The sequence below is a fragment of the Geotrypetes seraphini genome, chromosome 18, assembly GCF_902459505.1.
Source record: "Geotrypetes seraphini chromosome 18, aGeoSer1.1, whole genome shotgun sequence".
Lineage (NCBI taxonomy): Eukaryota > Metazoa > Chordata > Amphibia > Gymnophiona > Dermophiidae > Geotrypetes > Geotrypetes seraphini.
This window is the reverse complement of record NC_047101.1, coordinates 22,926,731-22,949,094: the sequence shown is the minus strand read 5'-3', so window position 1 is coordinate 22,949,094 and position 22,364 is coordinate 22,926,731. Positions and strand designations below refer to the sequence as shown.

Genomic DNA, 22,364 nt, shown 5'->3' with positions numbered 1-22,364 from the left:
AATCATATTATGAACAAGTGTTTTACAACAATGCATTTTTTGGTACATTATCAGATATGAACAGCTGGGGCTGGAATAAGTAATGGAAACACTTAGGGGCTGATCCTATATAAGACACCAGTCTCGGTGCCTGCCTACTCCCTCCTGCCATCGACCCTCCTGAAGCGTTGAAACCCCTACCCCCCAAGTGAAAAGTGGTAGGAGGGATGCCCACTTCCTCCTGCTGCTGGCCCTCCCTAACCCCTGACACTCTCTCAAGTGGAGTGGCAGGAAGGATGCCCACTCCTTCAAGCCGTTGGCCCTCTCAAACCCCCTGACACCTCCCAACTCCCCACCCTGACACTCCCCATTCCCCTGTACCTTTTTGCAGTAAGACCGGCTGGAGGGATGCCTACTCCCTCTGGCCGGCCTGACTGGCCTAGATGCCTATGGCCCCTCACATAAGGCCTTAAGCACCTGGGCCAATCAGGGATGCACTGGGAGTGGCCTAAGACTCCGATTGGCCAGATACCTAAGGCCACTCCCATGGTTGAAGAACACCATAACTCAGCACAAGCTGACCCAATTTTAAGGCCCATCCTGATTTTTACTCTAGGATTTTCTTTTCTTCCCCCATTATGGCAATAATAATCCTATCGGTTTCTTTACCTGCCACAGAGGGTCTTTCTCCTCAGGAAAGATTTGAAAATATCTCTGTGCAAGCTGGATTGGGGGTAGCGTCTGCAGCTTCAGGTTAGTCCACGAGTTCAGGAAGCGAACCAGGTGTTTGAAGGTATACAGGCCCAGGCGGTCGTTCCCGTAGTTGGACAGGTGAGTCATAAAGATGCTGATCTGAAGTGGAAAAAGGGAGGGAGAAAGGTTTAGCTGTTACCATTCTCACAGGCCTCCAGAGCTCCTGAAAATGATGCTATTTAGAGTAAGATTTGTTAAGCTACATTTAAAATCTAAGATTAAACCAATATCAGTGTGAGATTTATGGTGGTAGTTAGGTCAAACAATCGCTTCCCAGATGATACCATGACTCTAAAAAGTAAGCAGAACATGGCATAACTGAATCTCTGCTGTAGGCAGGCATGGAAGGGATATGGTACAAGGAGGACTAGAAGATTGAGCTTGGAACGCAGTTCAGAGGAGTAGCCTAGAGGCCAGGGTACTGAGCTGAGTATCAGGGAAGCCAGGGTTCAAATTTATAATTTTATAATCATTTATATTCCGCAAATACTACAATTCTATGCGGATTACAAATTATTCAGGTACTCAAGCATTATTCCCTAACTGTCCCAGCGGGCTCCCACTATATCTAATGTACCCTGGGCAAATGGGGATTAAGTGACTTGCCCAGGGTCACAAGAAGCAGTGCGGGATTCGAACCCACAACCTCAGGGTACCGAGGCTGTAGCTCTATCCACTGCATCACACATTCCCCTCCACCACGATGCTGTTTGATCTTGGCTAAGTCACTTTGCTTTCCACTGCCTCAGATACAAACTTAGGCCATTGTTTTGTAAAATCCGCCACTGTATTTGCAAGTGCTAATGCCATTAATGTGTGCTATTAGCAAATAGGTCCCACTGCCTAAAACAGGTTTTACTGAAAGGAGCTGGATCAGTGCAGATCCTTTCCTGGCATGGGTCTTTCAGCTTTTACAGTCGCACTCACAGGGTTCAGCAGCACTGTCAGGAACAGTTCCCCTCCGTTAATGATCTTGTCCAGCTCATTTGAGCCACCTGGGTATTCGTTATAGAAGATGGTGTGCGTGAACAAGCCACAGGTCTGGCGGGGGAGAACCTGCAAGGAAGGTCGAAGAAAAAGGAGTTAATAAGCCCTGGAGGTAAACATATCATATAGGAAAAAAATACACTATGTAGAGCCAGTGTATAGAGAAGTGGGTGAAACTATTAGTCCCCTCAATTAACTTTCTTGCCCTAAGCCTCCACTCAAGGGTATGGAGAAACTGGAATACGAGGATAGACTTATAACACTAGGATTGTTCTCCCTTGAGAAAAGGAGACTGCGTGGGGATATGATCGAGACCTTCAAAATACTGAAAGGAATCGACAAAATAGAGCAGAGAAGATTATTTACATTGTCCAATTTGACACGGACTAGAGGACATGTAATGAAGCTAAGGGGGGACAGGTTCAGGACTAATGTCAGGAAGTTCTGCTTCACTCAGAGAGTGGTTGACGCCTGGAATGCCCTCCCAGAGGAGATTATTGCGGAATCGACCGTCCTAGGCTTCAAGAGCAAACTAGATGCATATCTCCTTAAGAGAGACATATAAAGATATGGTGGACTATAAATTACGCCAGGTGTACACCTGGCAGGGCCTCCGCGTGTGCGGATCGCCGGACTTGATGGACCGAAGGTCTGATCCGGAGATGGCAGTTCTTATGTTCTTATGTTATGTTCTTATGTTATGTTCTTATGTTCAAGACTTTGATAATTAAACTCGACAATCGTGATCATCACACAAAAATCCTATAAAAAAGCAGGTCAAAGCATGTGCTGATGGTTCTTTGAGCTGTGCAGCTGTCAAGACCTATCACAGAGGTATAGGGTCACTGAAGCCATCAGGGTGGTTCATCTGGGGATTTCTAGAATCATCTACCACTTATTTATTTATTTATTTTAAAAAAATTTATATACCATTTAAAAGTAAACGGTTTATATAATTTACATACACAGTGCAGTAGAACCTTGGTTTGCGAGCATAATTCGTTCCAGAAGCACGCTTGTAAGCCAAAGCGAGTTTCCCCATGCAAAGTAAGGGAAACTCGCTTGATTCATTCCACATCCCCAAAAGACAGTCCCCCAGAGGCCACTGGCGTGCTTCCACCCCCCCCCCCACAAACCGGCATGCCCCCCCCCGCACAAACCCTTACCGTGATGGGGCACCATCACGCAGCACCAACCCACAGGACGTGGCTGGTGCCCAAAGAGCCTGCCGCTGCTTCTGCTGGGTCTTGAGCATCTGCGCACGCTCAAGGCCTTCTGGTTCCCGCTCTCTCTGAGATTCTAATGAGATTCTCGAGGTGGGGGGGGGGGGGGGCGATGCCGGTTCGCGGGGGTGGAGGCTCGCAAATCGAGTCAACGCTCGGTTTGTGAGGCAAGATTTGCTCGAATGTTTTGCTGGTCTTGCAAAACACTCGGACACCGTGTTACTCGCAAACCGAGGTTTGACTGTATTTAGAATGAACACATAATAAAAGCAAATACATAGTCGGATAAACATATAGTAAAATAAACATAAAAACAATCTTCAAGGAAATATCATAATGTAAATAAAAAAAGATCATGGACAGTTCATCAACTTTATCGTAATTTTCTAAACCTACCCTTTTCACAGCAAATTCGTATCTGACCCACTTAACTCCTGTGCAACAGAAAGTCATTTTACCGGTCTCAACAAGTCTTGGATTCACAGACGTCTTCGGTAAAGTTAAATTCTCAGAACGCAAAGATCTTTTTGGTATACAGTACTCCCCCGATATTCGCGGGGGTTCCGTTCCAGGAACCCCTGCGAATGCTGAAAAACCACGTATACGGTTTTTAGTGGGGTAGACAGGAGAGGGCAGCTGGAGCGCCGGTGAGTGAAGGAAATCATTCGCGGTATGCTCCGACCGCCTCTTCCTGCACTAAACTCAGGCCTCACCAATCAGGAGCTGCTTTGACACGTAGCTCTTGATTGGTGTAGCCCGACTTTAGTATAGGAAGAAGCGGTCAGAGAATACTGCGAGTGATTTCCTTCACTCGCCAGCGCTCTGGCTGCCCTCTCCTGCCCGGTCATTCGCGGGCAGGACTGGGACCGTGAATCGCCGACCGCGAATGACCAGGGGAGCACTGTATAACTGAATATATTACTTTTAAACAATTCTGGGATATTTCCACACATACGTTGATGGCAAATCATCACTGCTTTATACTGGACTCTGAAGGCGACTGGAAGCCAATGTAATTTTTTTAAGATATGGTGAAATATGATCATATTTAGACAACCCCATTATCAGATGTGCTGAATTGCAATGTCCCGAAATGCTTGGTACAACGCCAATAACTTCAACATACAAATGTTGAAAGCAAGAAATCCAACACAATAATATTACTAGCAGAATACATAATCAAATGTAATCAGAAAACACCATAATAAAATCACTGAGAGTATTTAATAATAATAATAATAATAATAATAATAATAACTTTATTCTTATATACCGCCAACAATCTTGCGACTTCTAGGCGGTTTACAGCAAAGAATATTGCAATGTACATCTGATAGTAACAGCATTAATGATAATAACAACAGTTATGTATTGTAGGGTCGTGAAGTACCTTGCGGTTTGCACAAGGTTGGAAGTTAGTGATTGGGGTTATCAGTTTACAAAAACAGATTTGGGGAGTGATTACGAGGGGGGTTATTGTCCTTGTTCGTTGCCTAGGTATTTTGTGAACAGGTATGTTTTCAGGTGTTTCCTGAATTCTCCATAGTTGTTTGTGTGTGTAATTAGTTTAGCTAAGTCTTTGCCCCATAAGGCTGCTTGATAGGATAGAAGTTGTTGATGGTATCTCTTATATTTGCATCCTCTGGCTGGTGGGGAGACGAATTTCAGGTGTAATCTTCTCTCATGTCTGTTGGTTGGGTATGAGAAGAGGTCTGTTATGTATTTAGGGGCTAGACCTGATAGTACTTTGAAGCATAGACATCCCAGCTTGAACTTCGTGCGTGCCTCCATTGGTAGCCAGTGCAGGTGGGTTCATGTTAAGAACTGCCACTTCGAGGAGGAAAAGGAGCAGATGAGGAAACCTTGCACAAGTTTGTGATAAGACAAGAGCATCTTCTCTAGCTGCTTCACACTTTCTACTATTGTAGCTCACACATTGAAAACTCGCTTCAAAGGTGGACAGTATGCGTAGAGGACAAAAAAATATTTATAGTAAAGAGTTTGCACATTTACATCCCTGAAACAGACAGGTCACAGAAGTCAGCATTGAGGCGTGCAGGTCATGAGCATTTAAGAACAGAATCTGCCAACACAGATGATGCTGGCTCTTAGACATTGGTGGAATGAGGCTTGATGACATCACAATCTGAGCTCTGGAATGTTGCTACTCTTTGGGTTTCTGCCAGGTACTTGGGACCTGGGTTGGCCACTGTTGGAAACGGGATATTGGGCTTGATGGACCTTCGGTCTGTCCGAGTGTGGCAATTCTTATGTGAGCTAAGTATAGGACAATCAAGCCATTGCGACATCATTGATGATGTTGGCTCTTAGGCATTGGTGGAATGAGGCTTGATGACATCACAATCTGAGCTCTGGAATGTTGCTAATCTTTGGGTTTCTGCCAAGTAGAAACAGGATACTGGGCTTGACGGACCTTTGGTCTGTCCAAGTTTGGCAATTCTTAAGTTCTTATTATTTGTTATGTTACAGCTCAACTCTCATTATTTGTATTCATTAGTCATATTTGGCTGATCCCAAGTAGTAAAACAGAGTTTATGCTGCTTATCCTAGGAATAAGTAGTGGATTTCCCCAAGCCAACTCAATAATGGGCTATGGACTTCTCTTTTAGGAAATGATCCGTCTTTTTTAAACCCCGCTAAGCTAACTGATTTCACCATATTCTCTGGCATTGAATTCCACAGTTTAATTACACATTGTGTGAAGAAATATTTTCTCTGGTTTATTTCAAATCTACTATTTAGTAGCTTAATCACATGCCCCCTAGGTCCTAGTATTTTTGAAAAGAGTGAACAAGCGATTCACATCTACCCTTTCCATTCCACTTAGTATTTTATAGACTTCTATTATATCACTCCTCAGCCATCTCTTCAAACTGAAGAGCCCTAGCTGCTTTAGCATCTCCTCATAGAGAAGTTGTCCCAAACCTTTTATCAATTTCATCACTCTTCTCTGTACCTTTCTGAATTCTGCTATATCTTTTTTGAGACCAGAGCCGCGCATAGTATTAAACTTGTGGCCGTACCACAGAGCGAAACAAGGGCCTAATAACATTTTCATCTTTGTTTTCCATTCCTTTCCTGATAACTCCTAACATTTTGTTTGCTTTCTTAGCCACTGCTGTCTGTTGAGCTGAGGGTTTCAACCAGTGTTCCCGCTAAGCTGCGCTGGGGTGCGCTGGCGCACAAAATATTACCTCGCAGCGCACAAGTTTCTCGTCACAGCGCACACAGTGTAGAGCACAGTTCTTCAACCGCCGGTCCGCAAACAAAATCTTGCCGGTCCGCGAAGGATTCGGTCCCCGCCGCAACGAAAGGCCGGCGTCAGCTGACTTGCAACTTCCTGTTGCAGTCGCTGTGCCGGGACTCCTGCCTTCGCCGGGACTCCTGCCTTCCACCGCGTTTGCCTCCTGCCTTGTCTCCGCACCTCCAGACCAGCAGCGGCAGCTGTGTATGCTTTTAACTTCGGCACAGAGCTGCCCCTAATCAATAGTTTAGCGCGGTTTCATAAGGCAGCCTCGGGGCCTTTGCTAGGCCGGCCCACATCGCATCATCGAAGCGGGCCGGCTATCAAAGGCCCCGAGGCTGCCTCATGAAACCGCGCTAAACTATTGATTAGGGGCAGCTCTGTGCCGAAGTTAAAAGCATACAGAGCTGCCGCTGCTGGTCTGAACTCTTGGGCCGCTGAAGGAGGGCAAAAAGCAGCTGTCCTGGAGGTTTCCCTTCCTCTCGCCTTTACAGGTTCCTTTTTTCCACCTTTTTTTTTTTCCTTCAAACGGCAACGGGCCCCAGCATCGACATCAATCAAGTAAGTTCCACTGTCAATCAAGCGGTTCTGCTTGGCCAAAGCTTCCCCTGTGACATGAGCCACCCTCAGGGGAAAGAAAGTGACCCACAAAGGTGAGGGGAAGGGGGGCAGATGATGGAAGTTGGGGGGGGGGGAGAGAGAGAGAGAAGGGGCAGATGATGGAATGGAGGAGATGAGAGAGAGAGAGAAGGGGACAGATGATGGAAGTGAGAAGAAGGGAGAGAGAGCAGAAGGCAGATGGATGTCAGTTGAGAAGGGAGAGCAGATGCTGAATGGAAGTGGGGAAAGAACACATACTGGATGGAAGGAGGAGATAAATAAAGGGGGAAGAAAATAGTAAGATAATGGAGGGGTGAGGGAAAGGGGTGACAAGCTGTGTGTAGACACAGTGAAAAGAGGGAAACGGGACTAAATAGTAAGAAAGAATTTAATTTAGATGGAGGCAGAAAATAGAGAAGGAAGACCAGAGAAGAAAAGGGAAGAGAGAGCAGAGAATGATCAGATCTGAGTGGAGGAAATGAGAAGAGAGATATGCTAAAAACCACAGGGGGGAGGGAAGGATAGAGATGCCAGACCATGAGGGGAACAGAAGGAAGATGATGGATGCTAGACCAAATTGGGGGGTGGGGGGGGGGCAGGAGGAGAGATGGCAGGGAAAGACAGACAGTGAATGGAAGGGGCAGATGCTGGACTGAAGAGACAGAGAAGGTTATCATGCTGCTGTACCGGGCCATGGTACGCCCTCACCTGGAGTACTGCGTCCAGCACTGGTACTTTAAGAAGGACACGGTACTACTCGAAAGGATCCAGAGAAGAGCAACTAAAATGGTTAAGGGGCTGGAGGAGTTGCCGTACAGCGAAAGATTAGAGAAACTGGGCCTCTTCTCCCTTGAGCAGAGGAGATTGAGAGGGGACATGATAGAAACATTCAAGGTACTGAAGGGAATAGACTTAGTAGCTAAGGCAGGGAGAACGAGAGGGCACTCTCTAAAGTTGAAAGGGGATAGATTCCATACAAACGTAAGGAAGTTCTGTGGTAGAAAGCAACATATTTATTTGGCTCATAACTTGCTGGCGCCCGATATTTTTAGCTCACAGTGAAAAAAGTTTGCTCACAACACCCGCCCGCTTAGAGGGAACACTGGCTATCCTCAACAATGACACCTAGATCCTTTTCCTGGGCAGTGACTCCTAACAGGAAAAGGATCTAGGTATCGTGTGAAATCAGAGATCAAGTGTTTATTTCAGTAGGATTTATTTCAGTAGAGCCACATATTATTTGTATTCAAATTTAATTCACTATTTGTCCGACTACAAATAATATATTCGGGGCTGAATCAAATTGAATACGAATATTTGGTACAGCCCTACACATAACAGACCCAAATTTGTGTAAATGGCAAGGGAGCATGGTCTAGGTGTGTTATGGGCAGGATAAGGGTGTACACTAACAACTGGGGAGATATACAATGTTATTCTGTGATGATTATTAAATCACTTTTTAAATTTATCACAGCTCTATAATAGTAAATATGATGAAATTTAAATATAATTATTGTGAAGTGTTCAGACCAATACCCATAAATTTTAATTAAAATTGTGTTTTTAACAGGGACCCTTCCTGACGAAGGACCCGAAACTCGAGTCGGGGGGCCGGGCTTAGTATCAACTAATTTTAGCAAGCACGGTTGTACTGGCAAGCACAAGTAGCACACAGCACTTTAAGTTTTTTGCACTTTAATCTCACCGCAGCTGGGAGGTCAAGGAGATAGCCGCCAAGCCCATTGAAGTTACATTCAAGATAAGTGAAATCTATCTTTTTACAAACATACATAGGAAGACCTATTGTATTGTATAAACAAAGCTGGTTGGCAAAGGGATAACAGAAGTGATATGATGGTCCCGAGTATACCCCAGTTTGGTGAGATCACTGAATTTATGGGTATTGGTCTGAACACTTCACAATAATTATATTTAAATTTCATCATATTTACTATTATAGAGCTGTGATAAATTTAAAAAGCAGGATAAGGGTATGACATTTATTCCCCATTTCAGAAGGGAACTATGGCCTAAAAGATTTGATAAATAGCTGCCATAGGGCAGCACTCCACTGGAGGAATTAGAGGGGTTGCTCCCTTAATCCTCCTGTGTTTTTTGACCCACCCAAATGCGAAACTGGCATGGAGACAGGTCTCTGCGACAGTCCAGGATAATACATGGTTTATGCACGTTTCAGACGGGAATAGGACTTGTTAAAATGAGGGCCTTAAACTCAGATAGAGTAGTTGGAATGTGTTCTTTATGACTGGACATGTTTTCCGTTGTTTCTGAGGTTTGTAATCAATGCTTTCCACAGCTGCTGGATGTATTGTTTGACAGTGGACAGAGGATCATTTCATCATGTGATGCTATCTTGGCAGAATGAATGCTCCAAAAGGCCAGACAGCCCTTCAAGAGAGTACAGGCCACTAAAAAAAAAAAAAAAAAAAAACCTGAGACACAACAAAAATCAAAATAGTTCTGTTTTGTACTGAAAAGAAGCATTATTGCTACTCTTTGTTAAAAAAAAAAAAAAAGAACGGAGATTTACAAGTGTTAAAAAAAATCACTCAGATAATAACAGGGGTGGAGAATTCCCAAGTGACCGCAAAATTGTCATTCTTACAGCCTGCCAAGACAATCCAAGCACTGAGTCTGCAGAAGCAGGGAAGTGTTTGTAAAACCTGGCAGAATTAATGATGGAGCCTGCCGAGGTTGTGCATTTTGGTACATGGGCATTTGTAGATATGGAAGGTGGCATGAAGGGGGTTCAGAAAGCATCTTTGAGGCGTTTCCTTCTGTCCGAACCACACATGTTCTGCTCAGACTGGCCTTTAACTGTTGTGCTCAATATTCTTCTCTTGCCATCCAGAGGCAAAAATGTCATTTGAGTGGATCAAGTTCTTTTTGTAGATCAACTTCTGCGTAGGATGATGGCAGCTAATGTGGTTGTGAATTACACACAAGGATGGTTTCTAGCTAACTTTTATCACACTGACCGAGGGCTAAGTAGAGAAAGAGAGATTGTTCACCTTCTCCAAGGTGAAGAGAACGAGAGGGCACTCGCTAAAGTTAGAAGGGAATAGATTCCATACAAACGTAAGGAAGTTCTTCTTCACCCAGAGAGTGGTAGAAATCTGGAACGCTCTTCCGGCCATCGGACAAACGGTTGGCTTGGGGGCCTGTTCCAGCGGGGCACCCAACACTGTCTTCGCTCCTCCCCCATTCCAGCAGGGGAGAGCCGACGGAGGAGGGCTGCAGTCCGGCCATCGGACCAACGGTCGGCTCGGGGGCCCATTCCAGCGGGGCACCCAACACTGTCTTCGCTCCTCCCCCATTCCAGCAGGGGAGAGCCGACGGAGGAGGGCTGCAGTCCGGCCATCGGACCAACGGTTGGCTCGGGGGTCCGTTCAAGCTGGACTTCAGTTTTGACTGTTTTGATTTTATTTTCAATTCTTTTTAGTTTATGATATATTTTTTAATCTCACTTATTGTTTTACCACTTATTTTGTTTTATTTTATCATTCAAATTTCATTTAAATTTCCCCAGAATTCTATTGCTTCAACGGTTCTCCCTCTGCATCTATTCCTATCTCCCCTCTTTTTTCAACCTTTCAAAGTCCTTTAGATCATTGTAGTCTTATTAGAATGTTTATTTTCTTATTTTTCTCATCTATTCTCTATTTTATTTCTTCATTACTCTACTAATTGTCATTTTTCCAGGTACTTTAGTTAGATTGTGAGCCTTCGGGACAGTAAGGGAATTTCTAAGTACCTATTTTACTTATAATTTTAATGCACCCTATTGTCTATTTTTCTGTAAACCGCTTAGAATACCAATGGAGTTTAGCGGTATATAAGAAATAAATTACATTACATTACAAATTACATTATAGGGGAAAACACCCTTCAGGGATTCAAGAAAAGTCTGGATAAGTTCCTGCTGGAACAGAACATACGCAGGTAAGGCTAGTCTCAGTTAGGGCCGCCACGTGAGCGGTCTGCTGGGCACGATGGACCACTGGTCTGACCCAGCAGCAGCAAATCTTATGTTCTTAACCAGAACTCATAATCCTCTCATTCCCAAAACCAAGGCCTGCAGGATTCAAACTCAAAATCCAACCTAGATCTCTTTCCATTTCTTTGTACATTACTTCTCACTAGGGGCAATATTTATGAGATTTTATCTGGGCAAAAGTGTACTTAGCCACGTAACAACGTAGTTTTGAAAACCGAATTTTCTTTTATTGTTGGCAAGGGTACGCCCACTGTTTCACAGCAGTAAAATATGGGTGGAAAACATTTGTATAGTTTGCACCTGCCGACCTTTAGTCAGCTCTCAGCCCCCCCCTCCCACCCACAGGCACAAAGAACCTAGACCTGCCAAGTCTCCCGCTTGCAGGTCATCTCCCACACTCTTGCAAGTCAGCCAAGATCTCCCGCTAATCCGCGGCAGCAGGAGGTGACATTTTGTGAAGTATTTCCCACTACCGCTGGATAGGGAGGCCACTCTTTGGCCACCATTCGACTGTACCAGGAGTGGAACAATGGGCGAGGACAGGTAGGGGAATGGGCGGGGTAATGGGTGGAGTGTGGCGGGCTGGGGTTGGACCCCAAATCTCCCGCTGAGCGGGTTGAATCCCTTGGCAGCTCTGAGAACCATGGACAGGCAAGGTGAAAATTACATTCTATATAACCTTAGCACATTTTCATTAAATAACATTCATGCCTATAGAACAGACATGGGCAACTCCGGTCTAGAGAGCTGCACGGGAACGGGGACGACGGGAATCCCGCGGGGTCATCCCCTAGGGTCATGGGGATCCCGTGGGGACGCCCCTCGGGCTCTCAGGGATCCCGCGGGGTTCAATGCCGTTCCTACCTTCCCTGCTGCGAGGCCTCGTCTTCCATTTTCTTCCTGCCCTGCTGCAGCACATATAGCCAATCGGAAGCCTTCCCTGATGTCAGCGCTGACGTCAGAGGGAGGGCTTAAGCAAAGCCCTCCCTTCCTCCGACGTCAGCGCTGACATCGTGAAGACTTCCGGTCGGCTGTGTGCGGCAGGGCAGGTAGGGAGAAGGCAGTGGCATACCAAAGGGGGGGGGAGGTCCGCCCCGGGTGCAGCCATGGGGGGGGGAGTGTGCACAGCCGGTCAGGTCCCCCGATCGACCGACAACAGGCCCGGTCGGACAAACCTCCCTGCCCTGTAGCCGCGAATCTAAATTACCTTCTTACAGCAGCTTCAATAGCCTGTTGTCGGTCAGGTGGGGAAGCGCCACAAAGGTAAGGGGCAGGGAAGGAGAAAGGGAGGAAAGGTGGAGTGGAGAAGAAAAGACGCTTAAGGGAAATGGGTAAAACTGAGAGGGGAGAAGGATGCTGAAAGCACTGGGGAAGACAAAGGGGTGGGGAAGGACGCTGAAAGGACATGGGGAGGACGGGAGGGGGGAGAAGGATGCTAAAAGGACATGGGGAGGATGGGAGGGGGGAGAAGAACCCTGAAAGCACATGGGGAAGACAGGGGGGGAAGGACACTGAAAGCACATGTGGAAGACAGAGGGGGGAGAAGGATGCTGACAGGACATGGGGAAGAGAGAGTGGGGAGAAGACGCTGGCAGGGAAGAAGACAGAGATGCCAGACTATGCGGGGAGCGGAGGGAAGAAGATGGGTGCCAGACCAATTTGGAAGGAGGGAGAAAGGGAGAGGCACAGTAACAGAGCAAATGGAAGATGCAGAGAGAAGAGAGACAATGGATGGAAGGAATTGAATGAGAACATGAGGAAAGCAGAAACCAGGCAACAAAGGTAGGAAAAAAATTCTTTTTTTTTTTGCTTCAGGATAAAGTAGTATATTAGTTGTGTTGATAAAAATTTATAAACATTAGAGGCTCTGGTAGAAACCCATTTACAAAGTATGTATTCTTCCCAATTAATATTTCCAAATTAATAAAGTCTTTTTGCTTATTTTTAAATAGGTTTCTACCAGAGCCTTTAATTCAGTAGCATAATTAACTGAAATAACTATTTCTGAAGTTTATAGGGACAGGCGGGGACGTAGGGTATTCCTCGCGGGGACGGGCGGGGATGGAAGGGACGGAGGGATTCCTCACGGGGACGGGTAGGGAAGGATGGGAGTCCTCATGGGGACAGGTGGGATTTCTGTCCCCGCGCAACTCTCTACTCCGGTCTTCGAGGGCCGGAATCCAGTCGGGTTTTCCCCAATGAATATGCAATGAAAGCAGTGCATGCAAATAGATCTCATGCATATTCATTGGTGAAATCCTGAAAACCCGACTGGATTCCGGCCCTCAAGGACTGGAGTTCCCCGAGTCTGCTATATAACATTCATGCCTATAAATATTTAAAGATGCCTTTTGATAGATTCCTTTCTAATTCTTAAATCAAATGGACCCCCATCCCTAATGTTTTTACCCTTTATCTGTCTCTCCACCCTCTTTTTCTGTACGCCTGTATATGTTTTGTTTTTATGTATCCCTAATTATTTTAACAATGTACGTTGCTTAGAAAAATGATAAGCATATTATCTAATTTTAAATAAAACTTGGAAAACTTGGATGAAGTCAAAAGAACCAGGTAATATTCACCAAAGGAGTTTTAAGCAGGAATGGATTCTAAGATCTGCATATTTTCCTCATTCTTTTACATAACTCCCACGTCCCCCTTTTCAAGCAGGTTTCATTGTTAGGGACTGCAAAGACCACTTCATGAGTATCACCTACCATGATTCCATTATGGATAAAACCTCGCCGGTATCGAGCAGGCTTTAAATGGGGATACTCCTCTGTGCTTGTGATTTTAATACCCCAGATCTGCTTCCAGGCCTCATACAACTGTACGTGAACTGGGTACACCCCAGAATGATGGGGAGCTACGGCATACCCCATATCAGTGGGAATGCCGTGTTCCTGTCAGGAAAAGAAAGTCAAATGGTTGTAAATTATGACATCCAATGAGATCTCTCCCCATTTTTCCCTCTCGTATTATATGTTTTGTCAGGTTAGTCGTATTTATTTGGTTTGTTTCCCCTAGAAACTTGTAATTTTACTGTTTTGTACATCGCTTAGAATTCTGAATAAGTGATTAATCAAATCCATAATAAACTTGAAACTTGATGTAGAACAGTGGTGACCAACCCTGTCCTGGAGGACCACCAGGCCAATCGGGTTTTCAGGCTAGCCCTAATGAATATGCATGAGAGAGATTTGCATATGATGGAAGTGATAGGCATGCAAATTTGCTCCATGCATATTCATTAGGGCTAGCCTGAAAACCCGATTGGCCTGGTGGTCCTCCAGGACAGGGTTGGGAACCACTGATCTAGAAGTTGCCACCATGAGTTATGTAAAACGTCAATAACTTATCATCTAGACCAACCGTGTTCCGGAGGACCACCAGCCAGTCAGGTTTTTGAGATAGCCCTAATAAATATGAATGGAGTAGATTTGCATGCCTGTCACCTCTATTATATGCAAATCTCTCTCATACATATTTATTAGGGCTATCTCAAAAACCTGACTGGCTAGTGATCCTCCAGGACAGGGTTGAGAACCACTGATCTACGCATAGCTATGAGAGTTGAACTTGATGAATCTCTGATCATTTTTCTATTTGGCTATACAACCTCCAGAAGACCACCTACCCTTCTTTGCCCCCCCAGCCCCCAACTGGCCATACTCACCACAGCAAACTTCTTGTTCATCAACATCTGCTCCGCCAGAACAGACTGATTGTGGAAAAGGTGTGGCTGCATATGGCTCCACATGTGAGGGAACCACCAGAACTCGCTGACAAAGGAAAGCAGCAGGTCATCACCTTCATCCTCGGCATCAGTACCTAATGGGCCAAAGGCAGAATGTTAACTACGCAAGCGTCAACATGTTATAATATTCGACTGGTTGATCCTGCAATCAGACAGATTTAAAGCATTTTCAGAATATGCAGAGATGAGACCATTAGGAAACAAACAATCAAGGAACATGCTGGTATAGAAATATTAAAGGTCCTATGTAACTAAGCACTTGTCTCATACACACAGAGACAGCATATCTATATTCTCTATAGATAATGGTTATGGTGCCTATTTTACATAGAAACATGATGGCACTTTCCATCCACTGCAAAAACTGAGCATGTGCACAGCGTAGGGAGCTAGTGCGGTAGCAGTAGCTGGAAAGCGCCTTTAGCTGTAGAAAGTAGGGAGCTCACGTATTCTGGCCACTGGAGGACATCTTCAGCTGGTGAGGCTTGGGGATCCCCCCCTAATCATAAGGCTGGCAGAATTTCGAGTGGGCCTGACCCCAAACTGGCCTACCTTGGGCTACATCACTGACGTATGAGCAGGCTCACTGGAAAATTATGCACCATCAAAACTGTACAAGGCCATTTACACACAGTGGTTACAGCTGCAGCCTCCGCACCCTGAGGTTGTGGGCTCAAATCTCATGCTGCTCCTTGTGACCCTGAGCAAGTCACTTAATCCCCATTGCCCCAGGTATATTAGACCTAGCCAGATGCTGCACCGCTCAACGTTTCATGCTCCGATAACGTTGGTTTTGGTTTTGTTTTTTTTAATTGGTTGATTTGCAGTACGAGGAAGGTCCTGAAGAAGGATTCTTTCCGAAACTGAAGCTCAGTAGAACTACCTCTACTTCTTAAGCACGGTTCATAGTCAAATGCGCGCAAGACAAAAGTGCGCGGACCATTGCGAGCAATGACAATTGTGCGCAAGACAATAGCGCGCAGGGCTTTTTAGCGCAAGATAATAGCGCGCAAGACCACGCTCAGTTGTCTTCACTCAATTATCCGTGCGCTTTTGTCTTGCCTGCATTTGACTTGCCACCCTTGGGCACAGGTAGAGAAATGTATTGGAAACAGCTACTATGATACAACATCGGGAGCTAAGATGGCTTTGACCGACTTCCTATTACTTCTTAATATAAGAGAAGTCCTTTTGATTCACAGAGTTATGCAGCTATATTTTTTGTCTAAGAGAGTGGGCTTGCTTTAATTCACATATTTTTTGTACGTGTTTGTACTTTTTCACAATTAAATGCACATTTATTTTTTTAACTTTTATTTATTTAAAAATGTATATACTGCATAATTACTATGCACATGTGAAGATGCTATGACAGTGTGGTGCACTGAGCTGTGGCTCTTGCACGGATTGAAGTACTGAACGCTTTGTCGTTTACTTGACTTAACTGCATAAGACAAAGCGGGCTGCTTAAACTTGAAATGTCGATAGTGGCTGAAAAAAAAAAAAAAAGCTGACCGAGGCCAGCGAAATATCTGCCTCATTCTATTTTGGCCAGTTATATAAACTTATCAGCCCTATCCCAGAGCTACAGAATTAGCAAAGCAAATTCAGGGTCTGATCCTTCGCTGTTGACTCTGTGCCAGCTCAGGGACAGCTTTTGTCTGGCAACATTCAGATGACAGTAATTGAAGCTAACCTGATGCTCATTATAAAAAAAAAAAATCTCTGTCCTTTTAGAAACCTCTTGTGTTTATCTTAGTGATGGCATCTCACATTTGCCTGGAGGAAAAGGAGGTCTGATGGCGTCATTACTGAAATATATATTGACTTTTTCAATAAAAACTTTCAGAGTTACTCCTTGCTCAAAGGTCAGAGCAGGGAATGTTCCTATACCAGCATAAATTTCAAGACATTTAATTCTTTAATTGCACTAAGGTTTCAAACACTGGTAACAGAATTCATGCACTCATCCATTATGTCTAATTTAAGGATCTTCGGAAGTTAGTGCAGTAACTCTTCATTAAAACATTTTTGAAGATCTGGTACAATCGTCATCAATCCTTTATCATATCTTTCCTTACTTTTAAGTTTTTTAGTATCTTTAGGAAAGAACAAAAAACCACCTTGTTTAAGAAATTTATAACCTAACCAGATTTCTCCCCTAAAATCGGAGCCTCCTCCCATCCCAAGGAGTCCGTCTACCCTCTTTCTACCAAAATTTCTACCAGTTCTTCCAGTTCTACCTTTAATTGTTACCAGTCCACCAAAATTTCTACCTTTAATTGCTACCAGTTTTCCCACTGGTGCCCATCCTTCGTTCAAACGTACCAAGTTAACAACTTACTTCTCATCAACATCTTATGTTATCTTTTTCACCTTTGCAGTCTTGCACCTTTGTAACTCAAAGCGCAATCTCCTTTCTCTTCTCCTACTTATGCTCTGAATACCGTCGACTGTATAATGCTACTCATTGTGAAACTGTGTAATACACAGACCCTGTAACTCTCCTGTTACTATCACTAGATGTTCAATACTATTCTCTGTAATTCGCTGTCTGTACAGTTTCTCTTCATTGTAAACCGCCTAGAAGTCGCAAGATTGTTAGCGGTATATAAGAATAAAGTTATTATTATTATTATTATATTAATTTAACTTAAGATTTTAAGCTGAAGTACTTATGTTTTTCAGCTGAGGCTCTGTCAGTTGGGGACTTCTGATGACATGTTTTGCCGTACTGGCTGTATCAAGGCTGTCTCCATTTATCATTACACCTCCTCATCTATCCCGTTCTAGCCCCAAGTCGGCAGAAGTCCCCAGACAGACATGTTGGCAGAAGTCCCCAGCCGACAGAAAGAATAGCAGTGTTAACAACTCCAGTCTGCATGGACAATGCTTAGTAATCAGAGGTTTGGAACGCTCTTTGATTATTATTAATACACAGCAAGAATTTAAGCCATTCAAGACTGAACGGATAACCATTCACCTGCAATGTCAAAACAAAGACTTAGCAAAGACACTATTAATATTCAATCAGGCCCTGCCAAGCCAAAAGGCAAACCAGACGACCTCATGCATCTAGAAACAGAAAAAGTTTGAATTGAAATTCCTGAGTTGTGATTGGACACTATGCTAGATTCAGGGATTGGACAATGCTCCTGGGTTCCTGCCTCGGTAATTGGACAATACTTCAATCCCCAGAGTCCATAAACGAGAGAAAATCACCTATGCTTTTTCTCTTTGGATCATCCCTGGACATTCAACATGCCAAGTGCTCCTGAAGAACTCACCATGCCATGTGCTACAACTGGCCATGTGCAGCAAGGCCTTAAATCATAGTGAGTTACTTTTAATCCAGCTTAGATTAATCATTCTGCTTCTCTACCAATATTTTATCTTGTGGCACATTTCCCTTGTGTAAAGATCCTGAAATTGAAACTGAATTTAATGCATTACCTGCCTAATCTTATAAATAAATTTGCTCTATATAAATAAAATTCTAGTTTGTCTTTAAATGCTCTAAGCTTCTGTTCTTTAAACAGGCAGTGCATTCCCCAAATTAATATCTATTTAATAGAAAATATATTCCTCTCTTTAAGAATGATATATTTTATTGGTGGAGAATTAATGTAAAAATATAACAGACTACCAGGTGCTCTAAGGGCTCCTTTTACGAAGCGTAATAGCGCGCACTAATTTGCCGGCCGCGCTAGCTAGCCGGCGGTAGTTTTCCGGCTAGTGCGTGCGCTAGAGCCACTAACGTGGCTTCGTAAAAGGAGCCCTAAGTATTTGCTCTATCTGTCCCATTGGGCTCATAATCTACCTGGGGCAATACAAGGTTAAGTGACTTGCCCAGTGTCACAAGAAGCAATGCTGGGAATCAAACCACTAACCACAAGGTCACTCCTGAACTCCATACAAGCCACCCTTGCAGCTATGCACTGTAGCACTTACACACTACTTTATAGAACCGTGCATAGTGCATTTTGGTGTACAAGGCGGGCATAACTTCACATGCCCATTTACAGAATAACCTCCAAAGGGGTAATTCGGAGGCACCTGCTGGGAGCCCATTCTATAAAGGAGCACAGCATCTGCTTCCTTTATAGAATATTAGATTAACCATGAAAAAAAGTTAGGCACGAGCGTTTCCCGTAGCTACAGAGCTGGCGTCTGTGTATGCACCTAAGGGTTCCTTTTACTAAGTCGCGTTAGGGAATTAACGCGCAGAACAGTGCACGCTAAATTGCCAGGTGCGCTAGACGTCAACGCCAACATTGAGCTGGCGTTAGTTCTAGCTGTGTAGCGCAGGTTTAGCGCGCGCTAAAATGCTACGTGCGTTAAAAACACTAACTCCTTGGTAAAAGGAGCCCTAAGTTCTGAGGATATGCGCATAACTTACAGCATTCTATACGTTACTCACCAGTATGGATTCCATCCAGACTCTGCCTGTAAACAGGTTCATAGACAGTGGCATGCAAGACGCCATCGCGCTGACAATCCAGCGCCGACAATAAGGCGCAAGACAGAAGCGCGCGGGGGAAAAAGTAATTTTTAAAGAGGTCCGACGGGGGGTTTGGGGTGGCAACCCCCCCACTTTATTGGTTAGTGTTCGCGCTGCTGTTGGAGGGGCGTTCGGGGGGGTTGGAAACCTCCATTATAGCGAAAACGGAACTTTTTCTGATTTTTTTCGGGAAAAGTTCCGTTTTCTCTATAATGTGAGGGGTTTCACCCCCCCACACCCCTCTGCAACGGCAGCGCAAACACTAACCAATAAAGTGGGGGGGTTGCCACCCCAAACCCCCAGTCGGAGCTCTTTAAAAATTACTTTTTCCCCCGCATGCTTCTATCTTGCGCCGAATTGTTGGTGCTGGATTGTCGGCGCGCTGGTGTCTGGCGCGTGATTATCCCGTCACCCTTAACATCAGGTGCACAAAATGCTACTCTGTTCTAGAAAGCTGCCAAGAGGGCCGGCCCACTCAGCGGGAGAGTCAGGGTCGGCCCCCCCCCAGCTTGCCCTCACTATCGCTCCACCCCAGCCCGCCCTTTGCTCTGCCCTTGGGGACAAAAGCCAGTACCACCTGCACACGTCTGCACACAGAGTTTTCTTGTATGGGAATGATATCTGACACCTCTTAGATCTTCATTTACGTATATCCACTCTAGAAAGTCAATTAACAAATATCAGCTATTAGCAATCACATTTCAAGCCAGGGGCCTCTACAGCCGAGATATCTCACTGAGGCAGTGCCACAGCTCCTTACCAGTATGGAAGAATTTCCCTGAGTAGCCCAGGTTGAAGGTGAAATTTGGGATGTGAGTACGCATTTCTTTCTGTGCATCAAATAAAGCCTGGAATAGGGAAAGAGAATTGTTGAAATCAATGTTATCTCATCTGTGAGGCATCGAGTTCAATCTCTCCCCATATGACTTCAGGAAGATCTTTAAACTGGAGAACTAGAGTTGGGATTTATAACCCCCCCCCGGTCAGGCTTCAGAATCCACAAGCTTTGGTCAAGATTAATGCACGCAAATGACTGGACAGGTAAACTACCTGTCTTTCTCACTTTAATTGTTTTTTGGAGATAGACCTTGTCTTACATATTGTATCTGAATGGTTTGTATTAATCACAATATCACAATTAACCATACACTGTATCCCTGTATTAATATTTCCATCAGTGGCAGTTGGTAGGCCACAAAACATCATTTTCTCTCTTTCCTTGCCCACTGTTCTGCTTTTGTCTCTCAGTTCGGCCATCTACCCACTCCTTCGCTGAAGGAGGTATCTCTCTAACTCAAGGCCCAATGCTCAAAAGCTTTCTGTACTGGTAAGATTGGTTAAAGTAGTCTTACTGGCATGGAAGCTCCCCTCCCAGATGCTCAAAAGGATTCCTGAGGGATGTTAGAATGCTGTGCAAATGCATTACAAGGAGCTCATTAGTATTCTAATGAGCTCTCCTTATGATGCATAAAGGGAATGGCCACCTTTTTAGTGGCTTGGCAGGGCCTCCTTTTTTCTAAACTAAACTAAAACTAAAACTTAGTTTTATAGACCAGGTCATCCACCAAATGCAGCTCGACTCGGTTAACAGTAAAGAAAACATAATACCCCCCCCCCCAAAAAAAAAAAAAAAGAAGAAGAAGAAGAAAAGAAAATGGTTAGTGTCCGAAATGCTTAGTAAACAAAAAAAGACTTCAGAGCTTTTCGGAATAAAATGAACTTCTTAATGCAAGCAGTAAATTATTCCAAGGCTCTGTCAGTTTGAAAGCAAAAGAGTAGCTGAGTCTCCTAATGGATATCTTTTTTACCCCTAAGGGAAGGGAATATAAGTTTTTTAATTTTTGAGAACTTTTCTGAGTCCCAGGTGAGCAACAGCAGGGGTTCACTTCCTCCCATTCATGGATGTCCTGCTCTACTAGCTGGTCTTCCTCCCTCCTTCACAGCAACTTATCTCTATCTTCACAACAGATGTTTGAAGGCAGAGCAACTGAGGCAGTTGTACTAGAGGGTTTAGGTACAGGTATGCTATTATTGCACAAAAGACCTTTATCCTCCACTGGTCCCTTTGCTAACCTGTCCTCAAAGCGACAGAGGGGCGGATATAGAAAGCTGTGCAATAGAGCCGTGTGCCAATAAGCTACTGAAAGTGTGCAGAGTAAGCCTATGGAATGCATGTGCACAAGTTTCTGCACTGAGGGCAACTAGTACCGTGAATATATCTGACTAAAACGAAGGTTTCATTGCATTATCTATACATGTGCTGGACTGTTATTCTGTGGATAAATATCAGCCCCACAGAAGGATCTGGGTGTCATTGTAGACAATACGATTAAACCTTCCGCCCAATGTGCGGCAGTGGCCAAAAAAGGATGCTGGGAATTATTTTTAAAAAGGGATGGTTAACAAGACTAAGAAAGTCAAATTGCCCCTGTATCGCTCCATGGCGCAACCTCATTTGGAGTATTGCGTTCAATTTTGGTTTCCTTATCTCAAGAAAGATATAGTGGCGCTAGAAGAGGTTCAAAGAAGAGCGACCAAGATGGTAAAGGGGATGGAACTCCTCTCGTATGAGGAAAGACTAAAATGGTTAGGGCTCTTCAGCTTGGAAAAGAGACAGCTGAGGGGAGATATGATTGAAGTCTACAAAATCCTGAGTGGAGTAGAACGGGTACAAGTGGTTCGATGTTTCGCTCCGTCAAAGATGACAAAGACTAGGGGACACTCAATGAAGTTACAGGGAAATACTTTTAAAACCAATAGGAGGAAATGTTTTTTTCATTCAGAGAATAGTTAAGCTCTGGAACTCGTTGCATATGAGGTTGCACCGTGGTAGGAGTGGATAACGTAGCTGGTTTTAAGAAGTCCATAGTCTGTCATTGAGAAAGACATGGGGGAAGCCACTGCTTGCCCTGTATTGGTAGAATGGAATATTGCTACACCTTGGGTTTTGGCCAGGTACTAGTGACCTGGTTTGGCCACCGTGAGAACAGACTACTAGGCATGATGGACCATTGGTCTGACCCAGTAAGGCTATTCTTTTGTTCTTATCTTTTTGCGATGCCGGTATTTATACACAGAACAACATTGTACGGATACAATTTGTTGTCTTCTCGGACCTGTGAGCAGAACCATGATCTCCTGTTCAGTTTAAAAAGTTGGGGATATTGTTATCCTTGCAGAAATCCCCACCACCACCAAACTGTTATTAGACCCTACTGCAGAATGAACTAACCCTTCAACGCCTCCTCAGACCTGACGTTCAATTTCTAGAGTTCTGC

The 22,364-nt window shown here is 44.5% G+C and overlaps 1 protein-coding gene across 4 annotated transcripts in view; it reads right to left on the bottom strand.

Moving 5' to 3' along the window:
• NDST1 (N-deacetylase and N-sulfotransferase 1) overlaps positions 1–22,364 on the bottom strand; it is a 329,606-nt gene that overhangs the window by 30,510 nt on the left and 276,732 nt on the right. For all 4 annotated transcript variants that reach the window (XM_033927725.1, XM_033927724.1, XM_033927727.1 and 1 more), the window contains 5 exons: positions 19,847–19,934; positions 14,505–14,659; positions 13,546–13,731; positions 1,660–1,788; positions 649–831 (listed from right to left, as the gene is read on the bottom strand). In XM_033927725.1, the coding sequence (XP_033783616.1) occupies positions 649–831; positions 1,660–1,788; positions 13,546–13,731; positions 14,505–14,659; positions 19,847–19,934 (741 nt within the window). The remainder of the gene's footprint in view (positions 1–648; positions 832–1,659; positions 1,789–13,545; positions 13,732–14,504; positions 14,660–19,846; positions 19,935–22,364) is intronic.